At 49.7% G+C, this 22960-nt stretch overlaps 2 protein-coding genes across 3 annotated transcripts; both read left to right on the top strand.

Moving 5' to 3' along the window:
- The first annotated feature begins 6 nt into the window (after nucleotides 1–6).
- ptchd1 (patched domain containing 1) lies at nucleotides 7–10780 on the top strand. Its single transcript, XM_057013219.1, has 5 exons — nucleotides 7–3560; nucleotides 3696–4251; nucleotides 5679–6384; nucleotides 8548–9233; nucleotides 9506–10780. Exons 2-5 carry the CDS (start codon nucleotides 3838–3840, stop codon nucleotides 10562–10564), a joined length of 2865 nt encoding a protein of 954 aa, XP_056869199.1. The 5' UTR covers nucleotides 7–3560; nucleotides 3696–3837; the 3' UTR covers nucleotides 10565–10780.
- Nucleotides 10781–12756: 1976 nt separating this feature from the next.
- On the top strand, nucleotides 12757–22574 carry adgrg2a (adhesion G protein-coupled receptor G2a). 2 transcript variants are annotated; one of them, XM_057013409.1, is made up of 34 exons: nucleotides 12757–12892; nucleotides 13593–13684; nucleotides 14153–14472; nucleotides 14553–14811; nucleotides 14885–14995; nucleotides 15097–15144; nucleotides 15236–15309; nucleotides 15522–15596; nucleotides 15682–15719; nucleotides 15789–15928; nucleotides 16181–16292; nucleotides 16370–16428; nucleotides 16501–16545; nucleotides 16658–16725; nucleotides 16796–16833; nucleotides 16910–16943; nucleotides 17021–17055; nucleotides 17150–17277; nucleotides 17361–17475; nucleotides 17564–19146; nucleotides 19220–19332; nucleotides 19428–19564; nucleotides 19639–19795; nucleotides 19863–20018; nucleotides 20101–20223; nucleotides 20291–20336; nucleotides 20409–20512; nucleotides 20590–20714; nucleotides 20781–21049; nucleotides 21122–21221; nucleotides 21294–21580; nucleotides 21684–21785; nucleotides 22034–22147; nucleotides 22209–22574. In XM_057013409.1, the coding sequence occupies exons 1-34, from the start codon at nucleotides 12849–12851 to the stop codon at nucleotides 22304–22306; spliced, it is 5349 nt and encodes a 1782-aa protein (XP_056869389.1). In that variant the 5' UTR covers nucleotides 12757–12848; the 3' UTR covers nucleotides 22307–22574. The 2 variants fall into 2 exon arrangements, with proteins under 2 accessions (XP_056869389.1, XP_056869388.1); XM_057013408.1 differs by having other exon boundaries at nucleotides 16498–16545.
- Nucleotides 22575–22960: the final 386 nt, after the last annotated feature.

Here is a 22960-nt window from a genome sequence, read left to right as displayed (position 1 = left end):
TATATAACACTGCTGTGATTGATGAGCCAGGAAATGCATACAAATAGTGGAAGAGGTGAAATGATCGGGAATACATTTCCAATCTCGTTAGTGTTTTTCCCCTCCAGACCTCTGCTTACAGACAAACACACCATATCTTATTCACATTTGTCAGTGGTTCCCATGGCAACTTGCTCTCTATTCTTAAAAGAGCCTCTCAAATCTGTGTGTGTGTGACTGTCAGGCAGGGGGTAACGTTAATGATTTGTATCTGTGGCAACACCAGCAGTGTCTCATCAATGTCGGTAAACGGTCTGTAATGACAGCGCGTGTCGGCGGGATTAGGAGGAGCCGCGATGTCGTTTTGTGGGCGTGACATCATCGGGAAAAAACAAAACAGTGAGCAGGTTGGATTAGGCCACTTAACACCAATGTATCATTATTCACGAACATTTCCAGTCGGTGCCCATAGAATCAGTCTGATTGAATCTTTGGTCACTTATTGCCAATTCAACACATATTACTGGATTGTGATCAATTGGGTCGGATTTAAAGATAAAACAATGTATTTAGTTTTTATAGCAATATAGTACAATATGGACCTGAATCAATTAATCCTGTAAAAGTGCTGGTTGAACATGGTTAATATTATGTTAACATTTTTAAAATGAGATGATAAACTAGGAAAGACAAATTCATTGAAGCCTTTATTGAACTGCTGCAATGTCATAATGGAATGATTAAGTGCTAAGATTACCTGTTATGTGATGTTAAATAATTGATCTGAAACATTGTTGACTTGCAGTGAAAGTTGCTGAATAATGGCGGTGTTATTAGCTCCCTTTTTTGACTTATTGAAATGAACACAGCAAGCATTCAAGCCTTTGAGATTCCCGTCATGTAAAACTGGTCCATTAGTGTCTTTGTTTGGAAGCAAATCCATAGTAACCGCATGAGTGTGACACCATTACCCCATTAAGATTAGCATAGAGCTATAATTTACATTGATCCTGAAGTGAGACAAGGCATTTTTCAGAATAATAATATGGGCTGTCGTAGTGACAGCCATTAGCCTTCTGTTACTGCGGTCAGTTTCTTTGCTCCTCAAATTGAGAGGAAAAAAAAGAAATTTGTTTAGCTTGAGCTTTATTTGTTTTCCTACAGTGTGTTCCCTGTTATCGAGGTAGAATTCAGATGAGAGTAAAAACCTCTCTTGGGCTTGTTTTGCATTTTTGAAGGTGATGATGGGGACAATTTTCAGGAGGTAAAGTTGTTGCTCCTCCGCACGTGCAGTTCAGCTTCCGTCCAGTAGTGGGCGTGGTGAAATGCCTTCAGGGCCTTTCTAGCTCCTCTATTGATGGGGTTTTATAATCGCTCAAATTCAATTTGCCTGTCTGAGAGGTGAAAATGGCTTCTCCCCCATATCACACTGACATTTAGAAAATCAGGTCCCCCCCCCCGCAGTGCTGATGTCATCAGGCCTCCCCTGGTCCCCTTTATGACCTGTGACGCATTCCGTTTATCTCCTCAGCCCGTGTTTCCTGCTGAACGTTCTGTATCCGTCTCCATTTCCAGGCCTGTATCTGTAATCGAATCTCCGGCTCTCCAACAGGCTGCGTAGGCCACTTCGCTCCACTCCTCCTCTGGCGTCCCAACCGACAGCCTTTGTCGTCCATCACGAGACTCCTTGCCCTCTTACATCCTTCCTGCCCGCGTCACTTAACGTCCAAATGACATTTAGAAAACGTCGAGCAGGAAGAAGATGGAGGGACCGAGAGCAGGAAAACAAAGATGGAGAGCAGAAGGAGGCAGAGAAATGTTGGAATAGATCCGGCGACCTGCCAGACCATAATGTGGTCTTCTTAACCAAGGTTTTGCTAGCACATTAGGACCCACAAGAGGATCACCATATATGCCTGCTATAAATGTGGATTGAGGGGTAAATAAATAATAGAGGTGGTGAGAGGGGGCAGAAATGAAAGGATGGACTCTTTATTAATGGATGGCCTCCACCAAACCAGATGAGTGTGTGTGTGTGTGTGTGTGTGTGTGAGAGAGCCCCAGCTCAGTCCATCCTCTCTTCCCATCCATCCATCTTCGTCCCCGCAGATTCCCCGTGACACCCTCCCAGACGCCCCTCCCACCCCAGGTGCAGAAAATAGCCCCTCCATTCATCTCCCACCTCTTCCACACATTTGGATTCCTTATAAATCCTTTAGCGACACTAATTAGTGCACCGCTATCAGGAAACTGCCCCCACCCTCTGCAGTCATTCAATTTCCAGCCCGCTCTTCCTCCTGGGGAGACGCAGTGACAGCCATTCGTTTTGCACTCATCTGTTGCCGGACTACTAATGGGGATTAAAGTATAATTACACTTTAATTGAATTATGGATTAGAACCTGAAGAAGCGCGTGAATACGGACTCAGATACATATTTTTAGTTCATCGGGTCTCCTGCAGATCCGGGACTCACGGGAGTGATTACACTTCCCATGTGGTTTGGGAATACTTTGGAAATGCTTCTTTTTCCATGGGATTGGTGCTAATCCCAGAATTTTTCAATCTGATCTATTCACAACTTGTAATTTCTGACATCAAAGAAAAGATCGAACAGTCTAATCATGGGGTTCAAAGCACAGGGAGTGTGATGTCCTGTTTCTGACTCTGTGTGTGTGTGTGTGTGTGTGTGTGTGAGTGTGAGAGAGAGAGAATGTGAAGCACCTTTGTACAAGTAGCAGATTGGTAGTCAGCAGGTGTGTGTCTCCGTGTGAATATGTGATCACCCCTGTATGTCTATGTGCGGGTTTTTTTTTTATTAAGGGGAGGGGGATGGGTGGCATCACTATTGCCATGGGAACCCAGGTCTTGTAAAATCAAAAAAGTGTGGTTACCATGGCGACTTGGCACACAACAGTTAAAGATCTTTCACGCATCTGCAGTGAGGCTGACACACACGCTAAAATGTGTGTGTGTGTGTGTGTGTGTGTGTGTGTGTGTTTGTTTAATGAAAGGGCTGAATGGCAGAAAATATGATCTAATCAAACTTTTCCAAATCACATATTTACATTTTACCGAAGTTTGTATTCTGCACCTTCACTGCGTCATGTAGTCCATAAAAAGTGACACATAAACCACATGTAAACACACAAAAGTAAATGCAATAATCTCCCACAGATTAAATCAATATCGTTAATCCACAATTGGGTGCGTTTGATTCTTTGCGGCGGAACGAAGAGGGGCGGGGTTATGAGTGCGTTGCGAGAAAGAGAGAGAGAGAGAATAATGGACCTGTCTCCCCTCTGAGGGGCTCAGTCGCTGCTGGGAGAGCAGCCCAATGGAGGATGTGCGGGGTGGGCCGTTCGAGCACCGGGGGATGATGAGAGGAGACTGACGACAGGAAGACTTCTGCCGCAGAGCAAACGCAGATCATCCCGCGTTGGTCCGACACATCATGCGGCTCCTCCACAGCCCACCCACCCGGCGTGCCGTGCGCTGATGCAGGGTGGAGCTGGACGCACATCTCGGTCTGCTCTCAGATGAACTTCGTCATCACCGGGTCGCCCCCCTCCCCATGTTTAGGTATGCGCCGCCGGGCTTCGCTTTTGATGTGTGCAACCTGTAGAGAACCTTTCTTCTGGTTCTGCCGAGGCAGAGCACAGACATCTTGCTCTTGAAAACTGTTTTTTACATGCATGTATATTTTGACCATTCCAGCGGATGATCAAACCCCGCGGGGAACGCGGAGCACCTGACTGGAGCCGCGTCGGATTATCGCCGCCGGTGACCTCCTGCTCCGGGGACAAACCTCCTCAATACCGAGGGCGTCGGATCCCACTGATGCGCCCGGAAGCTCCCGATGCTCGGCGGCGCTCGGGGGTTTTCCGGTCGGTGGGAGAGTCTCGAACCGCGGCCGCGCGCTAGGATGCTGCGCCAGGTGTTGCACGCGGGCCTGAGGACCTCCTTCCACGCGCTGGGGCGGTTCGTGGCGAGCCATCCGGTGTTCTTCGCTTCGGCGCCCGTCCTCCTCTCCATCCTCCTGGGGGCCAGTTTCAGCCGGTACCGCGTCGAGGAGGACGTGGAGAGCCTGCTCGCCCCCAAGCACAGCCTGGCTAAGATCGAAGGGAACCTGGTGGAGAGCCTGTTCCCCGTCAACCGCTCCAAACACGCGCTCTACTCCGACCTGCAGACACCCGGCCGCTACGGCCGCGTCATCATCACCGCCCGGAAGGGGAGCGTGCTGGACCCGGTTCACCTGGACACCATACTCACGGTATATGATACAACTTTTTGCTTGGTCACCAAACATTTTAATTCATTAAACCCAACAAAGTTTGACTAACGGACTCGGTTTGTGACCCGACCATTTATGTTGAAGCAGCACTACAAACACATTGTCCAATAACAGTAGCCATAACAGCTCCGGAGCCATTTGGGTTCTTCTTGTAGCGGCTGTGAACATCTGACCTTTTAAATCAGAGGTGCACCCTCTACAAAACCAGACCGCCTCACATCTGCAACCTCCAGCTTTACAGTCAGATCATGAGGAGCACGCGGGCGAGGATAAAGGTCAGGCCAGAACACACATTATGCAGCCTTGTCTTCTTCTTCTCTCATAATGATTGATAGTCATTGAGAAGAAGAAGTCATCCTGGCAAGCTCCGGGCTGATAAAGCAGAGTGTTTTAATTACAAAGTGGTGTAAAGGACCTTTGAAAAATGGATTTTTGAAATCAGGAATGCTCTCCAGACAACAGGGAAGTTTGTGGGTACCTCATACCTTACAGATCAGAGAATTCCATCACATCTGTGGCTTCCTACACCTCAAAGGCTCTGAGACGCCTGTCATTTAACATCCTCTCACACATACACTCTGCAGAACAACAGTGAGAGAACCTTAGAGCTCACAACTCCACCTGGAACAGCAGTTCTTTGTCCGCCTGATGTCTTTGATCGGCAAAGGAACAGGCAAGTTTTCCTCGTTCAGAGGGACCAGGCTTTCTTTTGTTGCTAGAAATAGCTTGACGGGAGGTCTGATAGTTGGAGAATGAAGAGTGGGAACCTGCACCAGTTGCACAAGATCCAGGTGATAATGCTGTTCTGCCTGGAATGTGGGTCTGAACCACCACTGATGTTTTCCTTAACGTCTCCTGCTGAGACTGGCTTCAATTACGCTACTCGCTGGGCTAAGAGGCGCTCAAAGCTGTGGCACCATGCCGGGAAGCAGCCAGGCTGGATGGTGAGCATCATCGTTCCGTTGCTTAGGAAAGGATGATGGTCGCATTTAGTGAAAAAAACAACATCTCCTGACCAGTTACACCCTCAGAAATTGTTTATAGACTATAGTGGACTTGGCTGGTTGCTATCGTATCAAGAAAACAGATGTGACATTGGCAAACGGCAACAGTGGATTTAAGGGCCACGCTCTGCGACAGCTTGGGTTGTGTCCACTGTGGCGTGTACTGGCATCAGGGCTGTTGCTTGGTAACCAGCAGTCTGGATGTTGGTGCTGCTGTTGTGTCAGGAAAAAAAAAAAGGTGCAACTCTACCCTGGGTCTGTGTTCCTCTGAAGTTAGTCCAGGGCCCTGTTTGAACTCTTAATGTAGATTTTAAGCTTCTTCATCAACCAGACGTGCCGTTACTTTTGGAGGTCATCAGCACCAGCTTATTTCTTCTTCTCCATCGTTCTCTCGTTGCACAGCTCCACTCTCAAATCTACCAAATGCAGGTGACGGTTCCGACCTCCGCCTTCAACTACTCCTTCTCCTACCTCTGTCTCCACGATGAAAAAAATGCCTGCATCATCGACGACATCATCCGCGCCATGGAGGAGATACAATCGGCCCGCAGCACCAATGGTTCGGTGCCGGTCCTGCATTACCCAATCACGCAACTGGCGGACGGGCGGCAGGCGTACATTGGCCACCAGCTGGGCGGCGTGCAGGGCTGGGGTCCCGGGGGGTCGGTGCACGGTCCACGTGCCGGAGCCAGGGGGGAAGGGGTCCGTTCGGCTCGGGCTCTGCAGCTCACCTACTACCTCCAAGCCCGTGGTGACCTGATGGACCGCGTGGCCAGCCAATGGGAAAAGGCCTTCTGCGCGGAGCTGGAGAACTTTGCTGCGTTGCACCCTAAGCTGGGGTTGTACCCTTCCACCTCCTCCTCCCTGAAGACGGACTTCCAGTTCTCCTCCGTGCTGGCCCGCCGCCCCCTTCTGGCCAGTTTGGGGTTGTGCGGCGTTCTGGCCGTCCTGTGTTGCTCCATGAGGGACTGTGTGAGGTCCAAACCCTGGCTGGGGCTGCTGGCTCTGCTGTCAGTCACCCTCTCTGGTCTCACTGCTGCTGGGATACTGAACCTGACTGGGGCCACCTACAACTCCACGTACCTGGGCATCCCCTTCGTTATGCTCGGTAGGTTTGACTTTTATCATTAATGCTGAATATTCAACTGCTGAAGAGGTAGAACGGAGGACTTATTAATGTATTTTGTGATAAATTTCAAAAGATTTGACACTAAGATTAATTGATGTTTTTTTTCCATATCCAGTGGATGATTGACATAATATAAGAAATAATCTGAAACATTCAGATGGACAGATAACCAGAACAGTTCTGTGGCGGAATATTTATTTCATGGCTGGAGGAGCCTTGAGAGGGCTGGAGAACTATCAGAGAAATCTGATTACAGTACTGATTTATACTGTACTTACTGCTTATTAAATATATCATTTATATTTTTAAAGTTGTAGTTGGAGCCACACAGTCAAAAACACCCCCCTGAAAGAGCCAAAGTTTATTAGAATCAAAGCTTTTATCCTCAATGATATTACCCTAGACGTAATGAAGCTTCTGGACGTTAGCCCGTGGCTAAAGGCCGCTTCGAAGGACACGATGCTAATCAAACCCCATGGGATTCTACCTGCCATCTAACTGGCCCATAGGAACATTTACATTAGCGAGAGTTTGCAGACATACATCATCACATTTTGCAGCACTGACATGGACATTGTGGGCGTTGAGGAGTGTTTAACACACGTGCAGCGGGAACCAGACCATCTGCCGCCTCATTGGTCGGCCTGTCAACTGGTGCGGGATGTTTTTGTGACGGAGGACAATTGCTTGGTACTCAGTAAATTAGCCTGCTAATATCGTCTGCTTTTTGAAGGACGCCGAGTAATCAGCTAATACCTGCAGTTCCTTTTTGAGGCTAATATCAACGATGAAGCTCAGTTTTTCTCAGGTTCTGCTGTGACTTACTGGTCCTAAATAGTGGCAGAAGTCTCAATTTTTATGAAGCGGAGATATATATCGAAGCTAAGTGAGGGCAGCAGCGTTGCTTCATACCTACTGCAGAACACACCTGTCAGGGAGAAGGGAAAGTGTATTTTATATGAAATGTTGGGGTTTGGGCGCTATGGCTGAGGTCCTGCCAATCTGGAGAGGAGATTAGAACCTGGATGAGAGGTAATTATCTTAGAACAAGGATGCTGCAGCGTGTAGGAAGACCGGTGGGTCTAAAACACCACTGAAAAGAAGGAAAATTAGGCAAATATGTGGTGGGCACGCAGGAGAAATGGTGGGAGGATGTGTGAAAAGGGAAATATGTGGCTGCAGAGCAAGGAAACAGTAGGACGAATATTCCGATTTTTCTTTTGAGAAAACAAAGGCAAATATTAGAGAGGAGCCAGACTGACTGTGAAAAAAAGGTGTCTGTAGGGCAGGAACTCTCCACCATTTTAACTCAAATATGGTTTCAACACATTCTTTGGATTTGTTTTCCACTCAAGCCCTTTTTTTTCCGAAGTGTCCAATTGATACAGCAGCCTTGATATAAAGGGACAGAAGTCATTCTTATTCTGCAGGTTTGAGCTCTTCATCTTCATTCATTTGACTCAAGATCAAAGTTCTGGGCAGGTGTTGTCTTTTAGCTCTCTCTCTCACACACACACACACACACACACACACACACACACACACACACACACACACACACTCAGATAATGGCAGATCAGCGCCCACGCCTGAAGTATCGGTACATTCTGCCTTTGCTGAGGTGTTGAGCATTTACCACAATGAGGTCACTGAATAAAGGGGGGGGACGCTTGTCACCGGGGACTCGCTGGTGCCATGGTAACCACTGAACAGGACAGCATTAAAAACCTGCTGCACATATATTTACTCTACATAGACCTCTGGATTGTACTGAATATATGAGGTAGGCGACGAGCAGCTCTAACATGTCAATCAAGAATGTTTTTACTTTTGAAGAAGAGTAAAATTGTCTTGCAGCCACATCAGGGTTGAGGGGAATATGACTGTTACGCCACAGTTCTAATAAGGCTCAAACTAAACCTCGATAACCTCAATTAGCAGGTCAAAGCTGAAAGCACTCTTTGGGGAGATTTATCCTTTTCTGTGTTAGCTGTTATCTCCTCTTTTATCCTCTCATTTGTTCAGCCGGTTGTTATCCAGGAAGCAACAGGAGCTTTTTCACATTGTCATGTAGTGGTATTTCTGGGGGAGAGTCCGTCCTTCCGTCCACAGTTTGTTGTTCACTTTTCTCCTCTCCGCCAGGTCACGGGCTCTTCGGTTCCTTCGAGATGCTGTCGTCATGGAGGCGGACCCGCGAGGACCAGCACGTGAAGGAACGCGTGGCCAGCGTGTTTGAGGACGTGATGCTGCGTTTCTCCGGCTCCACCTTGATCCACCTGATGACGCTGGGCCTGGCTGCGTCGCCTCTCACCAACATGGAGGCCGTCCGGCTCTTCTGCCGCACCGCCGCCTTGGCTGTGACCATCAGCTACATTTACATGCTCTCCTTCTATGGTTCCTGCCTGGTCTTCACCGGATACTTGGAGACGGGTTATAGGCACGGCTGCTTCTGCCGCCGCGTCCCCAAACCGGACCGACTGGACTCCAAACCTGCCTGGTACAGGTGTCTAATGTACACCCGCTACCAGGAGGAGACTCAGAACCACCAACCACCTGGTGTTGGCCACGGCAGCGTACCCATCACCAACCTCACTCACACACACACGACCCACCACCCCGCAGCTCTGGGACACAGCTGCCCGGCTGCTAACTCCACACACCCACAGCCGCACTCCTCTGGGGGAGACCCTCACCCTCAGGACTCCCACCTCCTTCTGGGGTGTGTGCGGCACTGCTTCGGAGACTGGATCACCAACACTTACGTCAAACCCTTCGTCGTGCTTCTCTATCTGGTCTACATCTCTTTCGGACTGATGGGCTTCCTCCAGGTGATGCAAAAAACTATCTTTAAATGGCTTCAAAGACAAACAAGTCTCACAAATGTTGAATAGTTTTATTACTGAATAAAAAAAACAGGTCAGTGGGGATTTGTTTTCCTCTCACTTATCGGTAACAAAACTGAAACCAAAGTGCCTTGACTGCCCCCTGGTGGTAGCCTACTGTGAATCACGACGCCGTAGCTCCTCAGATATTTGTTAGTTACTTTTAGGTCATAAACACATTTTCAAATCGGTGAATAATTTGTTTTTGCTGCCAACAGGTCACCCAGGGTTCAGACCCTAGTGCACTGGTTGCCATGGATACAGCAACAGTGCTGTACACGCGTGCCCAGCAGCGTTACTTCAGCTCCTACTCCCCTGTTATAGGATTTTACATCTACGAGAGCGCCCCCTACTGGAACGACTCGGTGCAGCAGGACCTTCTGGAATACTCGAAAGGCTTCCAGCGGATCAGCTGGCTCGAGGCCTACCTCAACTACCTGTCAGACCGCAACCAGTCCACCAGCCAGCCGCGGGAAAACTTCACCCGGACTCTTCGCCAGGCTTTCCTCCGCGAGCCGCAGTTCGCCCACTTTGCCGACGACATCATCTTCGCCGAGCGCGGCCAGGGCGAGGAGCCCGAATTGGCGGCGTCCAGGATCTTCCTGGTGGCCAAGACGACGGAGAACAAGCGCGAGGAGATGTCGGTGCTGCTGGACACTTTACGGCGCCTCTCCCTGACCTCCCGCGTCCGCTTCCTTATCTTCAACCCTTCCTTCGTTTACCTGGACCGCTACGCGGCGGCGGTCAGCTCCCCGCTCAGACACTCCCTGTTGGCGGTGCTCTTCCTGCTGGGTCTGTCATCGCTGGCCATCGTGGAGCCGCTGGTCTCCGTGTGGCTGGGCCTGACCCTGCTCTCGGTCCAGTTCGGCGTGCTGGGCTTCATGACGCTGTGGGGCGTGGAGCTGGACTGCATGTCGGTGTTGTGTCTGATCTCGGCCTTGGGGCACTCTGCGGACTGCAGCGGCCCCCTCCTCTGCGGCTTCGCCTCCGGCCGGGGCGACAGCCGGACTCGCTGGGTGAGGGTGGCGCTGGAGAGACACGGCGTTCCCTCCCTGCAGACGCTCCTCTGCTACAGCGTGGCTTTGGTGCCTGTCGGCTCAGTGCGCTCGAACCTGACGCACACACTGTTCCGCTGCCTCACGCTCACCGCCGGCTGCTCTGCCTTGCACACGCTCGCTTTTTTGCCCACCCTCCTCACCTTCCTGCCCCCCTCCAAGACGCGGGGACCCCGCAGGAGGGGGAGGGTCAGAGACAGGCGGTGGAGTGTGTGGAGATGAACGACAGCAACACGCGGGTGGTTGACCAGATCACCACCGTCTGACATCTGATGTGACCTTGTCAACTCTTCCCTTTGATCTTACGGCGGCGTTTGGCTACTGCTACTTGTCCATCATATCAAATTGCACAAACACACGAGGCAATCATCTGTATGACTTGAGTATTTCTATTTTAATGCTGGCCGAATAAAGACAAAACCACAAACAGCTGCTAAACTTTTGTGTGTCATGTGTCCTGACATTTCCAATCTCTTTGCTGGGCTGGGTTCATCCGACCTTTGTGGAATTGAACCTGGAAAAGTCACCGTTTATGCAAATGTGGCTAATTTGCTAACACAATTAAGTCCTGTCTCCTACTTGAGGTTTCTGCCTGTTAAAAGGAGAGTTTTGCTGCTTCCTTTAGGGTCCAAAGACAATCTCGGCTGTTAAAATCCCCAGATTTGATCTGGAAACGGTGCGATCCTCTGAGCCACTTTCTCTCCCATCTCTGAATCCATTTGAATGGAAGCGTTTCTCCGCCCGTGAAAAGAGGAGAGAAAGAACCTGCTGCTTGTCTTCAGCCGCTGATTTAGCCCTGGTGTGTGTGTGGGAGTATCTTCTCTATTTAATCCATGCTACCCTGACACTTTAATCAAGGAGGTACAACAGTCCTAAGACTACAGCGTGATCTCTGAGCTCCACACCTCCAACGTGAATGCTGCTGGCTGCACTTGCTGGAGGCTACATCATCTTTTATATTTATATTGAACCCAGGTGGAGGCCTGAATACACATCTTTATAATGCTCGCCGAGGTCTGTTTTGATGTTACATCACTTCCAGTCATAGAAAACATCTTTGGTATCCCATCATATATTGTTAACTGTATAATTTTTATGCTCTAAAAGGCCTTCTGGTTGCTGTTGCTAAATAATTGAACTTGCTTGGACAGAATATTGATATAGTTTGTCACAGGAAATAAAAGGACACCTTTTTTTTCCCAGTGACTGTTGATCCAGGACCCAACACGCCACCTTTTCCCCTCTGGTCTCCCTATTTTCTTCTCAGTTTATGGAGACAGACCATTATCCTCTATACTCTGGTTGTAAAATAGGGTGTATTGATTTTAGCGAGTGGGGGAAGAGAAGAAAATGAGGCTGTTTTCAAATTGCTGAAGAAGCTGGTAGGAATCTCAAAATGGCTGCAAGAGCTTTTGGATCAAATTCAGCCTTTAAATGTTAGTCAGACTGATTCTGTCTGTCTGAATTTACCTCCCAACAATCAAAGAGTAAATTATTGGTTGGTATTGGTGACCCCTTCACAGCCCCCACCCAGATTCTCCTCCATGGTGAGGTTTCTGTAAAAATATGTTGTTTTTTCTCTACAGAGAGGAGATTCCTTTTCTGGTTTCATCAAACTGATGCTGAAAGTGTGGATGAAGACGGGCTGTAGGCCGACCTGGGCCCCGTTTTTGTGGGTGACACTGGATCTCCTGCAGAGGAAAACCCACTTCTGGTCTTTAGCGCCCTCTTCTGGTCTGGACTCACCAGCCAGGACGCCTCCTCCTCACACACGAATGTTTAAGTCCACAAGATTGGACACATCTAAGCCCGAGGCCTTTTTCTCTGGACTCATTTTGTATCTGACATCAAAAGCAGGTCCGCATTCTGAGAACCTGCTTTTCTGTGCACTTGCGTGTGCATGTGTGTGTTTCAAGCTGCTCCCAGATCTGGAGCCTACGCGCACACATAATACTCTGTCCAGGAACTGTCTGGTGGTGCATCCTGTACCACCAGCTGCTGCCCTGCAGTCAAACTGTTGTTACGTACAAGCAGAGATACAATAGACAGATGCTGTAACCTGGAGGACACATTGGATCCATTCAAGAATGATCGGGCTTGTTTATCAGACTATTGTTGTTAAACTGTGTGTGTGTGTGTGTGTGTGTGTGTGTGTGTGTGTGTGTGTGTGTGTGTGGTGTGTGTGTGTGTGTGTGTGTGTGTGATTGTTTTGTCTGCTGTCTCTCCCCTCAGGTGAGACTCGTGGTCGCATTTCAGAATTTCTGATTTCCTGAACGCACCACGCCCCTCGGATGCTCAGACTCAAGCATGTGAGCCTGCAGACGCTGCTGTGGCACTGGAGGCAGGTGGATCCTGGTGGAGGAAAGGGGGGCAAGTGAGGACACGGGAGGAGGAGGAGGAGAGGAGGAGGAGGAGGAGGAGGAGGAGGAAGGACAAACGCCGCGGTGGGACAGCAGACGCTGAAGTTGGCCCCAGAGTCAGGACACCATGTGATCAGACTCCAGGAATGTTAAAAACTTTACATCTGCAGACGCTTCTGAAAAGCTTCAGGTAAGAGCTTCAGTTTGGACAGTGACTGAATAACAGGGAGGGTGTGGTGAATATTCACAGTATGTGTATCACGGTGGGGAATTTCCGTTTTTGATGACTTATCTCGAGGGTCTGACTGGTCAGAGGGATGGATTAGTTCTGTCGGTGTTTCGGACCGAAACTTTAAAAGTCTCAAAACAAGCCTGCGAACTCTGCAGGAGGATGCTTTGGATCCCAGCATCGCCCAAAGTGTGGAAAAGGAAGGTGAAAACTAGGTTTTGTTGCTCGTTACCTGGATCACGGGGACCACCTTTACCTGAGGATCCGGCGCTGCGTGCGGACAAAACTCACCCTTTTAGATAAACGTTCGCCTCCAAGTCGTCACAAATATCAGGATTTTGGATTCTTTTATTGTATGGTGATGCGCGACTCTGACTGCAGAGGTGTGGATGCAGTGATGCCCGTGTAACCTAATCTGCCGTGCACGCCCCTGCCCTGCAGCCAATCCGCCTGTGTGAACAAAGCAGCGGATAAAGTTCGATTCTCTTCTGAAAAGAGACTTTCCGTGTAACCCCACCACCGAAACAGTGATACAGTCTGCACCCCCCAACGGGAAATCAGTTTGCACGCGAAGGGTGTGTGTGTGTACGAATATTCTCGTTTTAATGCAAATGGGGATGTATCAATGTCCCATTCCAACATGTCACTTCTCTCTTTGAAGGAGGATGTTTGTTCTTTGTTGTGGGCAGAGATGGAAGCATCATTTACTTCCTGTTACTTTGTTTTGGCTGCTGACGGCTGTCCCACGCACAGGTAAATCAGAGAGAAACAACGCAACAGGTCAACTTCTGCATCAAGAAAAGTCCCGATTACCTCTGATTGAAACTGGATTATTCCGCAAAGCTTGACCGGGCTAAACGTCGCCAAATAGTAACAATTGGAATGATAGTATTAAGGATATTAATCATTTAAATTTAAAGTTTTAGTTTTGTCTATCCGATATCTCACTTTTACACAGTTGCTAATTCTAGAGCTAAATTCCTGACCAGTGTTGTCCGTGCAAATTTTTGTTGTTATTAATTTTATAAATGTTTTAAGCTAAAGTGAAGATTCAGTGGATAAAATTAAAATCGAGTCCTCAAGGTTGGTGTAGTAATATGTGCCTGCCATTCCATGTATGACCACTGGAGGCAGAAGTGCTGTTTCCAGTGAAATGCTAATATTTCAGTTATACTGCTTGATGTTTGAAGTGTTATTTTCTTTTGTTAAATTCCAATGCAGGTCTTGGACATTTCCTGGGAGACACTAAAGCCGTGTTGAACGGCTGTGAGGACCACTGGTCACTGCAGGCCTCCATGCCGGTTCTGTTTCAGATCACCGTGTGTGTGGACGTCCGTGTGCTCACCCCCGGACCCTGGGTGGCCTTCTCTTACAGCTCGGTCCACACGCCCACACCGGAGCTCGGTCTGGAGGGGGATCAGCAGGCTCTGTACTGGTGGTTGCTGAGGGTCCGGCACACGTTTCCTCTCCAGCTGTCCCTGACAAACTGGCACAGGGTGTGTCTGAGGCGGGACGTTCTGCGCAACCTGTTTAGCCTGGAGGTCGGATTCTGAAAAAGAATTCCAACGTGATCTTTAGTTTGCTGCTGGTGCTGAATCTGCACCATGTTTGAACCTCTCAGGTTGACGGGAAAACCGTGTCGGAGCGGACCGCCGTCGCTCAGGCCATCCCCGCCTCCGGCTCCCTGCGGCTGGGCTGTCGGCCCTGGGAACGTGCGCCGGGATCGGTGCCGGGAGAAGTAGAGCTGTACCTGTTCCGCATGTGGGCAGACCTGAGCAGTCACGGCCCGTGTGAGGACGGCTCCCTGGTTGGCTGGAGCGCTCGGTACTGGGGCCTGACCAGCGCCAGAGCTGAGCGGAGAGACCCCAACCTTCAGTGTGGTGAGACACACGGGTGTTCTGTTCTCACAGAAACGTTCAGGAAGCTTCTAAACACGGATGTTCACTGTTTCAGCATCTCCAGCTGTAGCTGGACAGATGTTTGTGCCCAGAAGCGGTGGGAATCAGGCTAATTTCACCACGACTCCTGCAGCGACATCTACCAGTCACATGACCACTCAGACAGGTGAGCGACTGATGATTCAGTCATATTTGTTGTGGCTGTTGTTGACATCAGAAAACAAAGCAAACAGCAAAAGGTCACGTTTGTTTCCTCTGTGGTTTCAGGCTCCTCGTTAGTGACCTGTGCCTTCCAGCAACTGTGCTCCAGCAGAGGTCACCAATACCCCCCCCCCCCCGACCTTCTGACTCTGACATGAGGACGTTTGTCGTCTCACTTCTTTCCTTCTTTGTGTGTTTGCGGCAGATGCGTATTTCTGGGCCGTCCTGAGAGTGGAGGCTGTCGGAGGAGACATGGCTGAAGGAGATGTTCAAAACCTGGTGAGAGCCAAAGACCTGGGATCTAATAGAACCATTCCCACTCACAAAATTTCACTTTCAGGTCACATTTCTGAATTAAATTTGCTTCAACCGATCTGATGAAAATAGTCTTTGGGGTTCTTTTGGGTGCAAACACTTCCAAACTAAAGCTGAGACTTGAAAGGGGCAGAGTTGAGGTCTCAGACGTCTCCTCGGCCTCCCTTGTCACTCAGGTTTCAGACATCTTCAGCTGCCAGAATCGTGAAGGATTCACAGACTTCTGTGAGGATGACAGAAACCAGCTGCAGGTCAGCCTGTCATGAAAGGAAATCCCTTTTCACCGTGTCCACCATAAAACAGCAACATGCTTTCTTTGCTCCCTTCTTCCTGCAGGTGGTACAGGTGACCTGCAGGGACAAACAGGCTATCAGGTAACAATCAAGCGCCTGACTGGAGGTTTTATCCCCTGATAAACGGTGACGTTCGTGTTGCGTTTCCAGGAACACAACCTGCGATCTGCTGCTGCAGCTCAGCCATGCTCGGCCAGCGTGTGAGCTGCATCTAGCTGCGGTCTCGGCTCTGCACAACAGCGGAGAGAGACGGATCCGAGTCCGGATCCAAGGAGAGGTGGAGAGAGTCGGTGAGGCGAAAGAAACACTCCTGCTGCTTTAAAGCCTGAACTATTCTTCGTTTCAGCCCAGAAGTTATACAGTAAAACATGAAAACCCCCTTAAAATTCATTTAAAATGTGAGTTAATTAATGTTTTTAATGTCATTCACAAACATGGAGCACCACAAAATATCAAGTCTGAAGTGAGATTATTTTACAGTAACATTTATTTAGTATTTTATAAATGATTATCATAAGTTTTTCTTTCTTTCTATGCGCCAGGCCGAGACCTTTGTAAGCCCGCAGCGCCCTCCAGTGGCCGCTTTGTGCGCTGCACATCCGGGTCCTCCCTGGATGAGCTGTGTCAGGCCAAAAAGGCGCATAAACTCACATGGTAAACCGCTATTTTCCCGCAGTTATTGCATTTTCCCTGCACCAACGTGCTGTTTAATTGCTTCTCTTCCTCCACAGCTCTGTCATAGAACCCGACTCTGCTCCGGTTCCTCAGAACCGCGGGAAGCCCTGCAGTGGTGAGTTCCATCCTCAGAGGTGGTTTTGCTGAGCACATGGTTTTCTGATCTAACTTGTCTGCACTCCAGCAGGAACTCCTCGTTTTTGTGACTGCAGCACTTTTTGCAATTCTACACGTGAGTGGAGACAAGCTGCTGTTTTTTATCGTGAAGAGATTGATCGACGTCAGTAAAAGGCGCCTTAAACTGAACCCTGGCGGATGTTTTTCTGCTGTTTGCTCATTTTCAGGCCAGTTCTTCGCTGTAAAAATCGACGTCAACCGCGCGTTTGTCGATACCGCCTTCCTGCAAAATTTGGTCGGTTAAAGTTTATTGTTTAAGGTGTTTTTGTGTTTGCGGCAGCTGACGTTAGAACTTTTCCCAACAGTTATCAGCACGAAATGTTGCCGGGATGTGTCCGATGGGGTGAGCGTTCGCAGTCCGAATATTTAATATTCATGGAAATACCCAGAAAATGAATATTTTTATCTTTTGTTTACAGTTCGGTATGTCAGGATATATCAAACCACTACAAGGTGAAAAAAAAAAAAAAGACGGCGAATTAACTAAAACTGGATGAAAATAAACTGATGTTTTTATTTTTGTCTTCCAGGGAGTTTATCTGGAGTGTCGGGGGATGCCGCAAAGGTGGGCAGTGTGGTCTGGTTTGGATTGGGAATGTTAAACATTCCCTTTAACTGACTGGAAAACAGGAAAAACCCGTCCTGAACCTGGTTTGCAGGTTGCCCGGCTGCACCGTGATGCTGGAAATGCGGCGTCCCGTCAACATTTGTACCCTCGATGAAATGCTGCAACAACTCATCCACAGGAACGCCGGAATAACGATCACGCAGCCCGCGAGGCGCATGGGTCAGCCTGCAGGGTCCAGTTTTCCTATCATTTGTCCTCATGTGGACGCTGACAAAGGTTTTTGCTGGATCTTGCGTCCTCAGTGGTGTGCGGTCCTCCGGGTTTGTCCCTTCGCAGTCTGCTGACGTCCAACCTGACCTGGGCTAGCGGCACGCAGATGTCGGACATTTGTCAACCAGGAAACAGGCTGTTGCGCTGGTAAATGTGTAAAACATTCCTGTTTAATGTTAATTTAATCTCCTTTAGTGCAGTTAGCCAGAAAAATCACCCGTCTTTTCCTTTATAGTGACAAAAATGAGAAGATTGGTGTTCTTCTGACTGACAGCTGCCGTCCTACATCCCAGCAGAGCTCAATCCAGTCGTTAGCACTGGCCACCAACAACCTGGCCCCTGTTGCCATGACAACTTGGCCTCACACAGCAGTAACACTCAAAATAGTTAGCAGCAGCCCCTCTGAGGCAGCACAGCCTGTGGTTCAGACTGTCCCTGAAAGGACATCGCACAACACAAGCAGCACGCTGACTGGACGTGCACAGGCCGGAGCAGCAATGTCGCGCCCTGTCAGCTTGTCTTCACTGATCCCTGTAATTGCTGATATCGATTCAACCGTTGACACGACGACGGTGGCTCCAGAATTCGTGCTGAACACCGTAACAACAGCCGCTGTTTTTAATTACACAAATCTGAACAATGTAACTACACCCACACCTTTTCCAGATGGTACAGAAGTCCCCAACGTAGACATTGTTTCCCCCAACAACATAACAGAGTACAACATAACAACAATTAGCAGCCAACAGGAACAACTTAATGGTGTGATCACAATGACCAACACAACAGCTAATGTGTTGATGACGACAGCTGCTCACACTCATACCAGAAAGGGTTCTTTAACTACGGTCACATCTCCTAGCAACCTTGTGTATTCCAATGCAACTACAACCACAGAAGCCTACGAAACAGAGAACAGTTTTACTGTAGACGACGACAGGAACCATCACAATCACACAAATTCAAGTCCTTATGCAGCAGAGTTCCGTACAACCGCAGTCACACTGCCCAGCAACAGCGCAACCACAGAGTCCGCTTCCAGTGTAAATACAGGGGGGAATGATGGGAACCCAGATAATGGTCCAGTTACCAGAAGCATAAATACATCCTCTAATCACACCACAACATCTTACGATACGACACGATACAACATAACAGACAGCTTAAAGGCAGACAATAACCTAACTGGCACATTTCCACCTAATTTTGATACAACTGATGCCAAAACCACGACGTATGATGGCCACAATACAGCAGTGAACAGTGTAGCCACAGCTAACGGTTACACAACAGTCTCAAAGACTTACACAACAGAATTCACTGACACTACGAGTGGTACTGCGACAGGTAATGCAACAACAGACACCTTTATGCCTGATTACACCAATGTGAATGACAGAACGACAGTTTCTGCCCCGAACACGAACGCAACGACTGTATCTCCAAATGAAACGGTCAGTTTAACTGCAACAGCCTTCGGGGAACGTGTGAGCAACACAACCGCCATCACCGGATACTCAGCCCAGCCAACCGTCCCTCGACTGAACACCGTCGCAACACCGGCGACTCGCAGCGTTACACCGTCCAACCATATTTACGCAACCACCAACACTGGTCCCAGCGTTGCCGGACGTTCCACCGCTAACGTTAGCCAAACAACAACCAAAGCTCCAGCTGTCATTTCATCAGCAACAGCGGGAAATGCTATTGTTGGACACATAGCGACAGACACTTCAAACAGGAGTGGTCCACCTTCAGCCCCCACAACAACCACACTTCCATTAGCTTCTCCAACTGTCTTCAGCACAGCGAAACCAGGTATGTAAAGTTTAAAGCTATTAAATCTGCTCACAATGTCAATAAATGGAGAGGATCTCAATATCGTGTCAAGAAACACCCCAAAGAACCACTGGAGCGACCACCAAAAGCATCAGAGCGCAGGAGGAACAAGCTAGCAAGCTGCTGGATCAAACCCGAGACGTGTCTCAGCTCAACTCATCTCAGGTAATCCTACCTGCTAACACATGCTAAGACGAAGAGCTAAATTAGCCTTGAGATGTAGGAATGGGCGGATCACCTGGACCTGACCCTTGTTCCAGGTTTCACAGTTGGCAGAGCAGCTGGGGAAACTTCTGGACGGACCCACGGTGTCCCAGGGTGTGGGTCAAATGGCCCTAAACATCATCAGCAACCTGATGGACGGAGACTCTCGGGCGCTCTCTGCATCAGCCAACAGGTACAACAAAAACATCAACACATAAATGTCGTTGTGTTCCTGAAGCTCCCGCCTCTGCTGCCCCCTGCTGGCAGGTTGATTCGTGCCGTCGAAGATCTGGGAGTGAAGCTGGTTGTCACCGGCGACAGTGAGGTGGTCTCGTCTAACTCGCTGGTTCTGGCCGTGAAGAAGGTCGACGGGACCAAGTTTCCGCCGACATCTGTGGACATTTACGGGACGAACAGCATCCAGGTAACCCAGGGCGACATGAGCCTCCCATACAAACCGCTTCTGATGTGTCGAGATGTTCTGTGTCCAGTTCAGGGGTCTGAACCGGTCCAGGTCAGAGAGGCTAGGATCTGCTCTGGGGTCTGTGTTCTTGCCCCCCTCCCTTGGCTCAGGTCTCGCCCGGGAGAAGCAGCAGCAGGCCAGCAGGGTCCAGTTCTGCTTCTACACCAAACCGTCCCTCTTCCTGGTGTGTCCACCATCAGATCCAGATCCAGGTCCAGTCCTCGCTCCTCTGCGGCTCTTTCATTTATCCCCCCCTTCATTCGCAGGACGCAGCCTTGAGCAACCAAACTCTGGTGGGTCCAGTTCTGGGCTCCAGTGTGGCCAATCTATCAATAAGCAACCTGACTGAGAATATTGAGTTCACGATCCGAAACATCAACCCGGCCCAGGTGAGTTGTTTCGTTCCAGAACTTCGCCGGGTTGGTTTTAAAAATAACACGCTGCCTTCGTTCCCAGTCCCCCCAGGTGGCCTCCTGTGTCTTCTGGGATTTCTCTCTGAATGGTGAGCTGCAGAACAGGGTCAGTTAAGAGCCAAAATGGCGGCATTCATCCACGTTCTTGCCTTTTTTTTGAGGTGGAGGAGGCGGCTGGAGCTCAGCTGGGTGCTTCCTGGTCAACGCCACGCCGGACTACACCACCTGCAGCTGCGACCACCTCACGTCTTTCGCCATCCTGCTGGTTGGTGTCTGCGCCCGCGTGTCAATAGCAACACTGATACAGACGCTGACAATGGCGTGTGTTCCTCTACTGGACAGGACCTGTCCAGGCAGGGCCTCCCTGACCACCAGCAGGCACGACCCCTCACCTTCATCACCTACATCGGCTGCGGAATCTCGGCTGTGTTTCTGGCTGCCACGCTGCTGTCGTATCTTTCGTTCGAGTAAGATTCAAATTGCAACTGCAGCTTCATCTAGAGCCAAAAGCCTGACAGAAGGTTCTTGTCCAGGAAACTTCTGAGGGACATCCCAGCTAAGATCCTGGTCCAGCTCTGCGTGTCGCTCCTCCTCCTCAACCTGCTCTTCCTCCTGGACGGATGGCTGGCGCAGTACCCATCCAGCGGGCTGTGCATCAGCACCGCCTTCTTCCTGCACTACTTCCTGCTGACCTCGTTCACCTGGGCGGGGCTTGAGGCCCTGCACATGTACCTGAGCGTGGTCCAGGTCTTCCTGCCCTACCTCAGCAGATACATGCTGAAAGTCTCCCTGATTGGTTGGGGTGAGGAACTCTCCCGAATCCCTGAAACGCTGCAGGATTGCACTTCTGGCCTAAAAATCCCGATCTTCGCAGGCCTTCCTCTTCTCGTGGTTATCGTCACCATATCGGTGGACAAAGACAACTATGGTCTGGTCCCGTATTCCAAACATTCAGATGGAACTTCTGATAAATTGTGAGTTTTCTCCTCTAAAGAATTGAAACGGGCCGTGTAAAAACCTAATGGGACTCCTCTGTCCTCCTGTAGCTGCTGGCTGCGTAACGACGTGGCCTTCTACGTGGGCGTGGTGGCCTACTTCCTCCTGGTCTTTGCTCTCTGCCTGCTCGTCTTCATCATGGTCATGGTGCAGCTGGCCCGCATCAAGAGGCAGAACCCCCACAACCAGTCCCCCAGCAGGGGAGCGCTGACAGACGTGCGCAGCATCACCGGCCTGGTCATCCTGCTCGGCCTCACCTGGGGGTTCGCCCTGTTTTCCTGGGGGCCCCTCGTCCTGCCCTTCACTTATCTCTTCTCCATCTTCAACAGTCTGCAAGGTGCACCACACCCTTTTTTAATCCTCCTACATCGTAGAGAGGAGCACAGTCGTTAATCCACCACGGTTTCTCCTAAATCGAGTCAGCTGTTCCTCCTCTTTAGGCTTCCTGGTCTTTGTCTTCCACTGTGCTGCGAAGGAAAACGTGCGCCGTCAGTGGAGGACTCACCTCTGCTGTGGGAGGCTGCGCTTGGTCGAGAACTCAGGTGAGGATCTGAACGCGTCCCGATGGCTGCGGGGCAGATTCGGGTTTGGTTCCCTCGTCGGTCATGTTGACAACTGCTGGGATTGGGTCACCCTAGCAGGGGTTTGCCTTCAATTGGGGAAACCAGGACCCCCACTGGGATGACCCTGAGGCCCCCTCACAGTTAGACCTGTCATGTGACTTGTCCTTGATGGGCCTCAGGTTCTGGTCCAACACTCTCGAAAACATCATGCGCCCATTTTTTTGTAGAATGGAGTCGAACGGCCACTCGGAGTAACCGGACCACTCCCGTCGCCTCCTTGTGGGCTCCGCATTTCCCATCACGGAGCTCCTCCGTCATCAGCGACGGCACCAGTAACGGCGGTACGTTCGCAGCTTCCTTCCGTGTGTCGTCTCCATTTTTCATTCGTTGGGTTGGTCGTAGGTTCCGTGTTCGCGGACAGCGGAATATCTGACTGCTGCAGCAACGACGTCATCCTCAACGAGATCCACAGGAACCTGCCGCCTTGGCGGGAGGCCTAGAACCTGCGGCGTGGCCGCTTACCGCCGCAGCGCTAATTAAATTCAGTATTTGGGGAGCTTTTGAGGCTTAATGATGGTCGAGATGGATTATTAATATTGATTAGAGGGCGTTCTCTTTTTGACTCTGACATAAAATATCCAAAACATATGTAAATGAATCAGGTGATTTTAGCAGTAGCCATGTTTCCGAGTGGGATTAGAGTGTGCGCATCATTTTTTATGTCCTCTTTTGTTCAGCAGTATAAAATAAAAATGTATTTTCATTGGAGGTCTGGTTTGATTTTCACGCGTCATGTCACACACCGTCCACTAGGTGTCAGCAGAGCACACGTTTGTAAAAGGCTGCATGAATAAATGGGCCGATACAGGCTTGCTGTTCTAACCACACCGCCAATAACTCATCAGTCAGCGTGAAAGACGCATTTCCTCCCAGATGTAATTAATTTCAAAGATCATTTTGGGTGCAGATGTGCCCCGTGTGTATCTTCGTCTCTGCCAGGCTGGAAGTCTGGGGACGGGTAAAGACGTGCCCGTGCATGTTTAAATAGTCAATTTTAATGTTGTGTCATTCTTAAACGGAGGTTTCAGGACTAATCCAGTTTGTGGGAAGCACCCCCTGCTGTGACGTGACACATCTGACATTTGTGCTCGAGC

The sequence above is a fragment of the Takifugu flavidus genome, chromosome 17 (assembly GCF_003711565.1).
Source record: "Takifugu flavidus isolate HTHZ2018 chromosome 17, ASM371156v2, whole genome shotgun sequence".
Lineage (NCBI taxonomy): Eukaryota > Metazoa > Chordata > Actinopteri > Tetraodontiformes > Tetraodontidae > Takifugu > Takifugu flavidus.
The sequence above is the reverse complement of the archived record's forward strand: the minus strand, read 5'-3'. Positions and strand labels throughout refer to the sequence as shown.